The sequence below is a fragment of the Gopherus evgoodei genome, chromosome 5 (assembly GCF_007399415.2).
Source record: "Gopherus evgoodei ecotype Sinaloan lineage chromosome 5, rGopEvg1_v1.p, whole genome shotgun sequence".
NCBI classification, from domain to species: Eukaryota; Metazoa; Chordata; order Testudines; family Testudinidae; genus Gopherus; species Gopherus evgoodei.
Window position 1 is genome coordinate 72,965,968 of NC_044326.1, and position 14,036 is coordinate 72,980,003.

A 14,036-nucleotide genomic window follows, 5' to 3' on the forward strand; every position below is an offset into this window, starting at 1 on the left:
AGATTGTTGCATAGTAAAGCAACAAGCAGGAACCAAAACATTTCTACCACTTACAGCAGAAATTGCTTTTAAAAATGGAAATTTCTCAAAGAAAATCCATTAGTGTTGAATTGTTTACTAGCGGAATCATAAAGCAACTGCAAACTGCAACAAGCTCAGATGAAACTGTGCTGCTGAAAATCTTATTTTTGTGGCCTTTTTGTTTACAAATTACTTGATGCTTGTCTATAGGTAAAATTGCTTGCTGCTAATTTTCCTTTGGTGCAGAGGCAGACTCTGTACAAGATCACAAATTTCAGAGAGGAAAAGCAATATGAATAATATTTGCTAGCACATGAATTACAAGTCAAACAAAAATGGTCAGAGAATTTTTTTTAATATGTTTATGATTGAACTCATTACAGTAATCAGTTTTTACTGTAATTGATATGCAACTCTACCACACTATTATAATAAAAACATTAAGATCAATATTAAATACAGCTCTAAGCAACATCACAGATTAACAAACTATGCATCTTCATGAACCAGTAACTGAATAGTTTAAAACAAAAGATGCTGACACCCTCACCCCATCTACCATATCTGCCTCAAATTAGTAACTGTAATAAGGCGCTGGAATTTTACATTAGAAAACAAACCATTTTGTTCAACAGCACAGGCACACTACTCAATATCAGAATTTCTAATGTAGGATGACTAGATAAGAATGTCAAATATCAGTGAAGAAAGCATAGTAGGTAAGAACAGTGAACAGAGGTGCATGAGATCAGCACAATACAAATGTTGCACTTGGATCTACAGCTAAAACGAAAAGATAGCAGGGACATGAATTGTATTGTTTCACTTCATGCAGTGTGAAAGCAGAACTAGGTCACTGGTGTGTCTTATCGTAAAGTTAGCAGCAAGGGTGGGAGTGGGGTTTCAAAGTGATTAAAAAACTTTGGTTGTTTTTTTTTGTTTTTTTTTTTTTAAAAGCATGTTATGTTTATACCCTTCAACTACAAGGCAGACCAAGAAGTTTTAGCTGGATGATGAAAGGCAGCATCACAGGCAACCTCCTGAACTGCCTCCTATAGCAAGCCAAATCCTGCGCTCAGATCAGTTGAAATCAGGACTAGCCAGAGATAACAAGTACGCTGCTTCAGACTCATGTAATGGTTCGACAGCTGTAATACAGCATAATTTGACCCATTACATATTTGCTTCAATTAGAAAATTAAAGTTAGTTAGTTGCAAAACTTCCATTTTAATAGCAGCTTGGTTCCCTGCTTTAGTTCCAAACCAACTTTTAAAAAGGGACTGACCATAGTGAGCACACAATAGGCACTGCAGAAAAATATTATGTTTTCTACTGGGACCAGATGTCAGAGACAGCAAAATTTAAACATTCATTACAGTTTTATAATCAGTCCTGATTCAGAGAAGCATGTAAACACATGCATTACTTTTAAGCATGCTACTAGTCCTATAGGCTTCAGTGAGATTACTCATGCTAAAATGAAGCACTTACTTAGTTCTTTTCTGAATCAGTGCCCTGAAGACAACAAGTGCTAAAAGTAACTAAGATTTATCGAAACATAACAGGTTAAAGAAATGTCTTAGTTTTAGGGAATATTAACATTAGGAGGTCATTGTCTCTAATTTCAAGTTATAAATTTAATGAATTTACCAAAACATGAATTTAATCTACCCACCAGATTTTAATTGCCCCATCACTACTTTATAGTTTTACTTTTGGGGACAATACTTTCTTGGGATGTTGCCTTTTCTTTGTGTGTGGTATTTGTTTTAAACCTGTTAGATAAACATGTTCAGCTAACGATTAAGATAGGTTTTCTCAAAAGAAAAAAAAAATCTTCTGAATCTGATAGCCTGCTAAAGTGTGTGTTGCTGCTGGAGTTTAAAACCCACTCAACATTTCAAGTAAGTTTTTTTTTTTTGTTTTCTAAAAAGCTAAATTTCATCCGACCTTTCAGCCAGTACATTTCTAGGTTCTTAAACAAAAGTCAGTCACAACAATTATTTCTATTATTTTTAAAACCCTGCAGTGTTTAAAAAGAGTATTTGTAGTTTTATTCTGTTTTGTAATAATAAACAAATGGACACCTCAAGGTTATGGCAGTGAAGGGAGGCTTGAAAATGCTATTATGCACGTGTTGGATCATAAAGAAATCACTACTTTTTTAAACCCTTTATCAAGTTGTAAACTTCTTCCCAACCCTCCATTATGTGTAGAGGATTTTGAATTACTCTATAAAAATCAATGGAAAGGTAGAATTAGTTAAGTAAGATATTAACTGATTTGTATTTTAATATATTTTAATCCATAAAAATAAATAAAGAATGGTAAAATTTCAAGAAAAAAATATACATTTAGTGCAAGTTATGAATTACATTTCTTTCTTCAGTGTCAGCAGTGGAACATCTTTTTGTGGAAAAAGAAAACTAAAGATGACTGATTTTAATGTAATGTAAAAAATATGTCCAGTGTTTCTGCATGCAATAACCATCGGATAGTACAGAATTGTTCCTGTTCTTAGTTATCAGAGTAGCAGTACTTTTTCCTTATTCTGCACAACATTGGTATATGTCAGTGTTTTCAATAATACAAAAATTGCATAAGACCAGGTCACATTATTGATATATTCTGCAGCAAAAATTTCTCCTAGAAACTCGAGTTTCATCTATTTTTAATTTTTCTGAAATCGCAGCACCTAGGGTGCAAAAATTCCACACAAGGTCTTACCTGTTCAATCTGCTTTTGCTGAAGCAGATCTCATACTGCCACCAAGCATTCTCATGATGTACAAACCTACATGTTTAATGGCACAAGAAACCTCCCTTCTTGTGATCAAACCTTGGGAGTCACAGTACATCTCAATATGAGAAAACTACTGCTCCCAAAGGGCACACCAATTATAAAGAGGCTTTGTACGGCTCAGGAGAGAGAGGGGAGAGAAATAAAGCTCTTCTGGAATGTAGAAAGATGATGTGTAATAACTATATATTTCATGAGTTAACACAATAGTTTTCAATGGTAAAAAAGGCAAGACCTTGCAGTCTTCAAAAGATGGCTCAATTCAAGTGATCCCCTCTTGGAACAGGGACTAAACAATGCATCTCTCAATACTAGGCTAGGGATTGGAGAATTCTGTACTTCTGATCCAGCTTCACACTGCACCATCATGGCAGATTCTGTCATCATGGAACGCATCCAGTGCAGGATAGCAGAGGTTCACTCTCCCGTGTTACACTGAGGAACATCACTCTTCCTCCTCTCCATATTCCCCCAGACCAACTCTTGAATGCCAACAGCACTGTTATGCAAAAATTCAGCTCTCATTTCCAACCCAGAAGAATCCCTCAGGCTAAAGCATTGTACTGTTCACAAATGAACCTCCTCTTCAGTTTCCTCCTCTCCTCAGCTATGGGGTTCAGTTGAACATTATTGACGCGGGGTCTTGGTTTGCCGTCTGGGCCATATGACGGAGGATATTTTTTTTGTTATAATGCCAAGGAGGCGCCTGAAAAGGATAAATAGAAAATGGCTATTACTCTACAAGAGAAAAGAAACAGAACTAAATCTGTAGCCAAGTCCTTTTGTTGACAGGAATAGAGCAAATAGCCTGATTTTCTTGTTTAAATGAAAACATTTTATGAATAAAAATATCAAGTAACCATCATTTTGTTAAAAGAGAGCAGTGTGGAGGCACCAAATAGGATGGTCACTAAGCTGTAATCCATTTTTCATGATTCGCAAGTAATGCAAGAAGAGTTCAAGCCCATTTATATTTAATTTTTGTTTCTACAAAATGAAATTTTGATTAACGTATGCCAACAAAAAAGTAACAAAGAACAAAAGAGGTATGAATAAGAAGTGATATTGATCCTATATCAAAAAGAAAATATGCTCCAAACTAGCCACCAAAAGTCACATATTGCTTGATGGCCAAAAACCTTGACACCAAATCAAACTTTAAACAAAAATTTAAATTTAGAGGATCTTTCCAGGCTAACATATTGGCTTAGTCTGGTGTCTTCATAAGAGCACAAACAGTTGAGAGCAGAATTTAAGCAAAACTATCAGATGTTTTGTTTTCAAGTTTAGAACTTTCAAAAGTAAACTGATAAAGAAACTACCAATTTTAATAGACTGTACACATTTTAAAATTTAAAATGTTGTGCTCTTATGAAAAGGGCTTAATAGCAATTAAAAATATATCTGTGTTATATCAAAAAGAGTGAAGCTGCCCTAAAGGATAATATCACAGGAGAAGCAGAAAGCAGAAAGAATGAGCTGCTGATCTTGTTAATCTATTAGTACTTTTTGTTTTGTTGTTTTAAAGGAGGCATGAAATACTTGTGAAATATTAAAATAAAATGTGAAAACAATTAACATGTTTTGCACATAAGCAGCTACATTTGGAGGGCAGGTTTAGTACAGATGCAACAACTGCAGAGCAACTAACGTCCAAATTAAGATATTTTCTAAGTCATAACTAACGTTAGATCACAACATCTTAGTGTAATACTATATTTAGATTAGGAAGCCACTAGTAAAAATAGTAACAAGTCATTCAGCGGCTTAGGACATAACTAGATACCTTATGAAGGGACACTGATTGCTACAGATAACAGCAGCAAGACATACAGTGCATAACAAAAATAAATGACTGCTCTTTAGAAGCATGCAGACACTTGTGGCATAACAGAGGAAGGTCTAATGCTACACTAAATACAAATTACGTTTTGGTTTTGTTCTTGGAAAACTAAACAGATTTTTTGGGCTTGATCAACTATTTAAAGCTGCCAAGATCTGACAAAAGAATATTTTAGTTTTAATACAAAAGCATCTTAATATGTACTAACAAAAAGGAAAAGGAAAGCGTTTCCAAGCTCGGCCTTTTCCCATCTGGCATTCCCATCCTTTCAAGAATATCAAATAAAGTTTCTGATATTTGATCCCTATAATTTTATTTAACGTTGTGATTAACAGAAAATTTTTAGCTGCTGTAGCAGTATGTCTGTATTAACAGCTTAGTTTTTACAAATGTTTTACATTAAAATCTCCTTAATACAAATTATCGTATTTGTTGCACAGGAAGATTTTGGTTGTTCAGCTGATGTCATTGTAAGAAAACACTGAACTGTTCACAAGTTTCATGCTTCCTGACTTCTAACATGTCTAATTAGGAGATCTGATATATCTAATCACCAAGGGTTCGACGTGCTGCTTTAGTTGCTCGAGGTGCTCTAATATGTTCTTCTTTGTGATGATCCCCAAGACAATCCTGAAACAGATCATGTTATGCTAATAACTGTGTGAATCAAATGAAAAAAAAAACTTCCAATCATAATGAGAAAGGTTTAGAGTCGAGTAAAATGAAAAAACATGGACTGCAAGAATGCTAATAATGTAGTTAAATGAAGAGTGATTTGACAATCAGTACCCTTTCACAGAAATTGTTAATTTTCTACATGCCACAAAAAAAATGCATCTTTAACCTTAGAGTAATATATTCAAATATTGAATATGGATGTAAGTTTACCATTATCACATTCACCTGCCTGAATATCCACTCATATATCCCAGTTATAAAAAACATTGGAACTGAAATTTACTTTAACTTCCTTCTTTCAACAGTTACTTCTAAGCTTGTATAAACATTGGGAGCTAAAATTTTAGCCTCTCACAGTAGATGACCAAGACTAAAATCAAACTATGGATTTTAAAAAGTCAAAGAAATAGTGCGTTTCAAGCTACCCTACGCAGCAAAATCATTATGAGCTGTAGCCCAGGCCATAGTGGGCCTAATTCTCCAATCAAATCAATTTTTAATCAGGAGTGGCTCATTGAATCAATACATTACTATAAATCAACAAGTTAAACCTACTCTCTATGTACTTCCCAACAGTCCTTAAATTACTATCACAACTATCAATTAATGCAAGCTTCCTGGTCCAAACTGTAACATGCAACAAAGAGGCTTGTGGCACCTTACACACTAACAGATGTATTGGAGCATAAGCTTTCGTGGGTGAACCCATCCAATACATCTGTTAGTCTATAAGGTGCCACAGGACTCTGTTGCTTTTTACAGATCCAGACTAACAGGGCTACCCCTCTGAAACTGTAACATGTTATTTTTGCACAAACTAGTTTTAATAAAATGGGAGGTTGCCTTTTGAGACCATATTTGATTTACAGATTCTGTTACCAGTTTTTCTTTCACCAAAATTCAGAGTACATTAGCCCTTTCTGTCTACCTGGCAGTTTGCTACTCCCATTACCTGAAGCATCACAAACTAGGTTTAAAATCTGACCAGTAGTGAATACTGAGCTCACAAAGGAACAAGCTTACAAGCTGAAGCAGGAGGACAAAAATGGTTGTTACAATGCAACTGATCAATGAAGCATTCCACATTTTCCACTAATTTATGCTGAAAGCAACCATTTAAAATTCATAATTGAGTTTGACTTTAATTTTGTGTGGTTAACCTTTATAATTAACGACTATTAGGTTGGACATTAGGAAAAAGTTCCTAACTGTCAGGGTAGTTAAACACTGGAATAGATTGTCTAGGGAAGTTGTGGAATCTCCATCGCTGGAGATATTTAAGAGTAGGTTAGATAAATGTCTATCAGGGATGGTCTAGACAGTATTTGGTCCTGCCATGAGGGCAGGGGACTGGACTTGATGACCTCTCGAAGTCCCTTCCAGTCCTAGAGTCTATACCAAAACAATTATTTGGTTCATGTATTTGAGCTTTAAGCTAGTAGAAGCTACTTATAGTATTGAAGAGCTCAACACAAATATTTCTCAGAGATTTTAGCATTGCAGATTTCTTTCCTCAAATTGTGTTCTAAGAATGTAATTAGACAGACACACTGACTTAAAATTGCCCTCACAGAAAGACTTTTAGGAAGCCATTGAAGTTTCAGAAAGTTCCCACTATTCTTTCAGTACATACATGTGTTAAAGAACAAATCTGAAGCAAATGCATTTTAATCATGCTTCCAAGCTGATATCATCTGAATAATGCAATTTAAAATAAATTAAATTAATAGCAGCAGTCCATTTGCCAACCACAAAACAAATGAACAAACCCTCCACCCAAATATTTCAGTTCTCTAGTTATCCTCCCACAGTCATTCATGCTAAACATGAAATTAATGGAATACTCCAGTTCTTAGGTGTCTTGTAAATGTATACTAAAGGGAAAGCATGACAACTGTGTCAGAGATCGCTACATTTAATTATATTTCATATATTTCACACGGAAGGTACGTGAAAGCAAAGTGTTCAGTAAATGAGCAGTCCCTCAGAAAGAGGAGCAGTTTATTTTAGAAAGCAGGCAATTATAACAAGCCTTTAAACAGTGCAAAAGGAAGAGTTTATTTATTTATTTAGCTTGCAGATCATGATACGACAAGTCCCCATAGTCTCACTCATATATACGTTCTCATTCTTAAAGTTATATTTTTGAAGTATGTTTTGAAATCCAGAAAACAAAAATGGTTCTGGCTTGAACTTTTAGAACTAAGTAATAGCTACCTGGCTCCTAATATGCCAGAACCAAAGCTCTGAGGATATTTTAAACCATAGGTTTTTAATCTCCACTGTGAAACATGCAGATATTGAGGATAAATGGGGACATTTTCTCTTAAAAGTTTGAGAGCCTTTTTTTCGCCCATGCATTTGCAGGTCACATATCAACAGCTGAAGCATTCAGCACAATGTGAACACAAAAATACAAAACTGAAGATCTGGGCCTCCTATTGTGTCCATGGCCGGCTCCAGGCACCAGCCCAGCAATCAGGTGCTTGGGGTGGCCAACGGTGAGGAGAGGCAGGTCCAGCGCTTGAATGGCAAGTCCCTCACTCCCTCTCCGAGCGAAGGACCAGCCGCTGAATTGCCGCCGAAGACTGAAGCGGCAGCGGTAGAGCTGCTGCCAGTATACCGCAGATCGCGACTTTTTTTTTTTTCCTTTTTTTTTTTGCTGTTTGGGGCAGCAAAAAACCTGAAGCTGGCCCTGATTGTGTCTCACAGAAGACTAAATTTGTTCTAGACAAATTCTGTCTCTTGCAAGTGCAATTGAATTAACTGTGTGTGCAGAACTGGCTGAAAGACTATTTAAAAAATGTGTCTATTAATACCTGGTATGTCAACGCTGCAATTAAAAACCCATGGCTGGCCTGTGCCAGATAACTAGGGCTTGGGTTAAATGGTCTATCTAATTGCAATGTAGACACTGGCTCAGGTGAGTGCTGGACCCTGTGAGATGAGAAGGTCCCAGAAGCTTGTGCTGCAGCCAAGCCTGATGTCTACACTGCAATTAAGCATCCCTTTATCCTGAGTCGGCTGGCCTGTCTAACTGCAGTGTAGACACACACACTTGGGGCATGGGAAAGAGAAAAACCTGTAAGAAGGTGGTAGAACTCAAACCCTCGGTGGCTTATGGGTATTGCCCTTATGTGCAGTGCCAGAGGGATCAGTTCTAATCCCATGGAAGCCCCTGGTCCTGGGAAATACTCCATGGCCCGTGTTATGCAGGAAGTCAGACATAGATTATCACAATGCTTCCTTTTTGGGCCTTAAAATCTGAAAAAATATCCTATAACCATTTGTATTTTCTTTAAACAAAGCATACTGGATTAGATTTATAGTGTTTATAGAACAGAATATAGTATTTTTACTTGGATGGCACTGGAGAATTACTTTTTACTTATTGGTTCACAATAGAAAGAGGAAGATGCTGTAGCTAATTACAAGCTTTCAGTTAGTAAATTAGTATTCCCACTCCCTGCTCACGAGGAAATGAGTGGGAATAAAAGAAACATCTCATTATCAGGCATTTTATTACCTGTTACTTCAAAACAGAAAAAGAAGGCTGTATACAGGTAAAACAAACCAGTTTGATTTTTTTTTTTTTATTATGCTTTGCTCTCCGCAGCCCATTTTTGACTGCTGCAAATGACAATGTCAGAACAAGGGTACAGAGATACAGGGGAAGGAGGGAAGAAGAGAGTTGAAATTAGCTTTTCCCTTAATTGCATGCAATTTTAGTTCTTAATGGTATTTGTCAAACTATTTCATTCTGATAGAATTTTTGTTTCAAGTGTTCCTGTTGAACAATTGTAGTGAGTTGCAGCTTAACTGCTGCATTTCCAGTCTCTCACATGCACTGAAATTGACCAGAAAAGTTCAAATCTGGCTCAGCTACAGGCTGTCCATTGCTGAGGTCAGACTGCAACAAGGTCATTCAATGTGATAGGCCTGAATCACATAGGAATAAATTTAAGTTGTCAGCATGTTATACTAGTCACCAGTATTACATCTGATCAAATGAAGAGGGTTTCTGCTGCTGTACTCACCCATTGTGTGTTACAAGGCATTGCTCAGACCCAGCTTGCGGAAAATATCCACCACTATCTCCATTGGTGTGTGATTCTGTCACGGTGAAAGGGCTCATATCAAGAATGCTTCTAAGTTTCAAAGGCCGAGGACTTTCTGCTGGAAGTGATGGGTATGCTGGGCAAAACAGACTCTGGAACTGCCAACAATACCTTCCTGCTTCTTTCTAGCACTTTCTATAATAAAAAGAGAAAAAATATTCTTGGATTTAATGGATTTAGTGCAACTTGCAAGTTCAATGAATGGCATCGGACTCCAACTAGATTTCGTCCTGTTTACTATCTGAAGTTTTGTTTTCACAATCAGCTGTTCTCTCTCCAATACATGTACTTCACAGAGACCAGCAGAAGAACATCAGACTATACAACTTTCAGTCATTCTCTGCCTTTAATGTAATATAGTGAAGCTCTCAAATATGCATGTTGGCATGCAGTGGAACAATCTTACTACCATTTGGGCACTATACATGCTATTTAATGTCATCTTAGGCAGTAGCAGCCATTATCTGCGTAGTGCACAGAAACAGATAGGTTTCATAAGAGTGAGAGGACTGTCTCAATAGTGTGCACTCACATTGATGGTCCTATTGTACCAAATCCCTCTGTGCTGAAGCCAAAGCACATTCCTGTGAGGATGCCAAGGAGATTGAAAGGGGTGCTTCACATGACATGAGGAAAATTCATTTCAGTATTCCAAGGAACAAACTATTCATATGGAAAGTCACAAAACACCACAACTGAGCTTCAAATCTGAGCAGGGAGGGCACATGGAAAGTTTAGAACACTCTCCTTCCCTGTCACTCCGAGAGAACTTTGGAAGCCTAAGGGGACTTAATATACCATAACTGCCATTAAAAAAGTAAACAAATATGACTATGTTATTTCCTATTGCTGTTTACTATACTGATATATTTTGTGCATACCATGGGAATTTGTTTTGTTTTTGTTTAACAGTGGCTGCTGCTACATTGTGTGGGATTTCCCTCAGTACAATAATAACTTTCATTTACAATAAAGGGAAGAAAAGGAGATCTACTGTCGAAGAAGCACGTTTGACCACGGCACAGAAGAAATTGCACTCGCATGGTAATGCTGCCAAGGTTTGTCATGTAATGTTGGGCATAACAGGGGTTTTAGAGGCTTGTCCTGTTTAATATTTTTCCTGAGGGGGGAAGTGCTGATTGTTCCTGAAGGAGGAAAGCTGTATTGGTGGGAGGAAACAGGAAAGGGGAGAGCAACAGGTGTGCACGTCTGGCGCTCCAGACAGAGGGGTGGCAGCAAGCAGGCCATCACAGAGGGAAGCAGCCAAGATCCTCCCGAAGCCTGGAGGGACACAGCAGCCAATCGGGGACACCCATAACAGGAGCCAGGAGGAGCACTGTGCCAGGGAGGAAATGCCCAACGAGACAAATCAGAAGCTCTTCCCGTGTATATGTGGTCACTCGGGAGCATTTGGAACAGGTGCCCATAGGATGGAAGGGACTTTCCCTGCATTCCTGCGTCGTCTCTTGGCTAGACTTGCCTGCAGACTCCATTTTGACTATGAAGGCGCTAAAGTTACACATGTTAAAACTGATCAAATGTTCTCTATTTGTTCCTATGAATCCATGTAATTTGCTTATTTGTGCCAAATCTTCCTTCCCTATTCAGTCTTCCCTCATTTTTGGGCATAAGCTTCCCTACTCACATCATTTCCAAGAGTGGTTCTTTTGATATACAAATTTAAGACTGAATAATTTCCACCATGTAATTTAGATGGTAAAATGAATCTTGCCTGAAAAAATATTCTTATAAAGATAAATCTCTTTGCCTGTAATCTAGTATTAGGTACTCAAAAAGGTAAATGAAAGACAGTTTGAAATTAAACTTTCATTTACATTTTGAGGTACCTACTCCTAGATTACTGGCATCTTGATAAGAATCAAATATATTATATACAGATTTTGGATTCTGCCCCCTGCACAGATGAATTTCACTTAAAGTGAACAAGCTGAAAAAATTGTTTAAAATAACTTATTTTCCTCTACTCTTTCAGTTACAGGGAGTATTTGGGGTTGACTATAATAAATAAATAAATAAAATAAATAATAGGTACAACATTTTCAGGCATAAGTTTGTTATGTCTCTTTAAATGAATAATTTTGCTACGCTCCAATTTATGGCATGTACATTCAAAAATACCACCCATCAAATCACCATATTTAAGAGAGTTCAAGCAGACTGTGGTGTTCTGACCTGAAACTGACTAGAAAAATCAACTACAGTATTAGACATTTACTGACAGTACACCTTGTTATTGTAAAAAAAACCACCTGTTTGACATGGCTGTAATACCAAAACTGGTCTAACCTTTCTGACTTTTGAATCGAAATTCATAAAACAGCCCAAGGGTTTATAGTAATGTATAAAATTTTATATTAAGTTTGAAGTCAGATTCAGGTGGCCTTAGAGGGATGACTCAGGCATTTCCCAAAGAACTCTGCAGCATGAAAATAATGATAATGGGGCTGACACGAAGCAGAGAAACCGCCAGCCAGCACAGCAGGGATTCAAGAAAGCCTTTGGGCCCAGTTAGCCCCGCTCCACTATACCTGCAGCCAATGCCAGGCCTGAGGGGATAAAAGAAAGAAGCCTGGCTCAGTTAGGGGCTTACTGATAAAGTGGCAGGAGCTAGCTATCTCTCTGCCTAAAGGGATGGAGCACTTGTTTCCCAGCCAAGGGAGACTGCAGTGGAATCCCCAATATGGGAGGTAACTGACTGAGTGAACCCCAGAGACAATTGTGGAGCTTGCCCTCACCAGCTTGTGGCTGCTCCATCGAAGGAGCCTAGGACCACAGCAACGTGCCATCCAGACCCCAGAGGGAATCCTGGAGGATGCAAGACACCTGGTAGACAGACTAGAGGGGCCACACCCCAAACTGAACAGACCGGTAGGAAGCAGCCCAGGGGAGAGGATTCTGACTCCCTGCCAGGAGGGACACCAACTCCCCTTTTCAAGGATCCTCCCTGGGTTGGGACCTGGGGGAGAAGGTCCCTTGTCTCCCACCCCAGCCTTAAAGGCTGAGAGACAGGCAATCTCACCACTAAGCCACCCGGCCACCCAAGCCCCTGTTACAGGGGTAACGAAGACACACGTTCTAACAGTTTAATCTCAGATGAGGAAGTGCTGTCACAAAGCCACAAAAACTATGGGAGTGGCAATAAATGACATCTTTCTTCCATCCATGGTACTATATTGCACAATTAGGTCCATTGTTTCATAATTTCTTCTGAAGCATCCAGCACTGGCCATTGCTGAATATAGAGTATTGAACTAGATGGTTTATTGGTCTGTTCCAGTGTGGCAACTCCCATGGTTTTTAATGGAAGTGTGCCCTATTTCAGGACCTATTATTGCAAGACACCACTGTAAAAAGAAGTTGTAAGCATCCTGATCAAGGTGATGGGAGAGGAAGAAACAGCCTGTGCTACATATCTGGACTATAAAACACATGAAACATTTAGATACAAAATTAAAACATACATAGTAAATTCTGTTTTAAAGTATTAATGCATTTGAGTGAGAACATATGATCTTATAGAATTGTAAAATAATTACCTATTGCAATAGTTAAGTCTCTTCTTAAAGCAAATCCCACTAGTCTCTGAGACTCTTTTGACATTATAACAGGGAAACCATTATAGCTGGTTTCATTGATCAGGTTTTCTATATCTTCCACTGTCATGTTGTCCTGTGTCAGTACTGCTAAGGGTGGATCACTTCTTCGAGGTCTCAACGTCAGCAGCCAGTGTTGTGTGAGTGAATTCTTCTTTAGCATCCAAGAAAGGATAGCCATTCAGTCGGATGTGTGCTTCATAGATGCCTTCCCTACCAAAGGCGTCACCCACCCACTTACTGGTCATTACTGCAGCCATGAGAGGTACAATGTACTCCAGCCCACCTGTGAGCTCAAATACAATGACCACTAGGGAGACAGTCATCCTTGTCACACCACCTGCAAGAAAAAAGGAGCCTATCAACATGGTAATATGAGAGAATATCCCAGCTAAGGAATTTCCTGATCTCCTGTCAACTACCAAGTACCAACCTATCAATAAAGACATCAACAAATGATTAGTCTCTTAATAGCAACAGGCACAGCACTCAATGCATATTTGCATATTTACTGTTTGTAAAAAGGCAATCCATAGTAAGCAATATAAGACCTGCACATTTAAAAGGATTACTAACTGATATTTTTCCCCCCAAGTGAAAAAACTCTAAAGAGAACCCTGAACTGACTAAAATTACCTCCTCTTTGAACAACCAGAGAAGATGCAGTAAATAGCAATTTTTCCTCTCTTGTAAATCATGAGGGTCCTGCTGGATAACAGCATCAACTGTATATACATTTATGAGAACATCTGAAATATTCCCTTCCACCTAAAAATTAACTGATAAGATTTTTGCTTCTGCAACCCTGTGGTAGCCAATATATATCTTCATTTGATAAAATGAATTCAGGAAGAACTGGAATTATATCAGATTCTTTCTACAGATACAAGTAAAGAGGTTCAAATTAAATCAAATTAAAAGCCTGTCAGTTTTGTCCTACCTTGCTCATCTGATTATTTACT

General features: G+C 37.9%; 1 protein-coding gene across 1 annotated transcript in view; it reads right to left on the reverse strand.

The window, feature by feature from the left end:
- Window positions 1–355: 355 nt before the first annotated feature.
- Window positions 356–14,036, reverse strand: part of CLCN3 (chloride voltage-gated channel 3) — a 112,895-nt gene continuing 99,214 nt past the window's right edge. Inside the window, 10 exon segments of the mRNA XM_030563203.1 lie at window positions 356–3,420; window positions 3,423–3,500; window positions 3,503–3,527; window positions 5,219–5,294; window positions 9,380–9,404; window positions 9,407–9,452; window positions 9,454–9,533; window positions 9,536–9,595; window positions 13,018–13,193; window positions 13,195–13,414. Of these exon segments, the coding sequence (XP_030419063.1) occupies window positions 3,389–3,420; window positions 3,423–3,500; window positions 3,503–3,527; window positions 5,219–5,294; window positions 9,380–9,404; window positions 9,407–9,452; window positions 9,454–9,533; window positions 9,536–9,595; window positions 13,018–13,193; window positions 13,195–13,414 (818 nt within the window). The 3' untranslated portion in view covers window positions 356–3,388.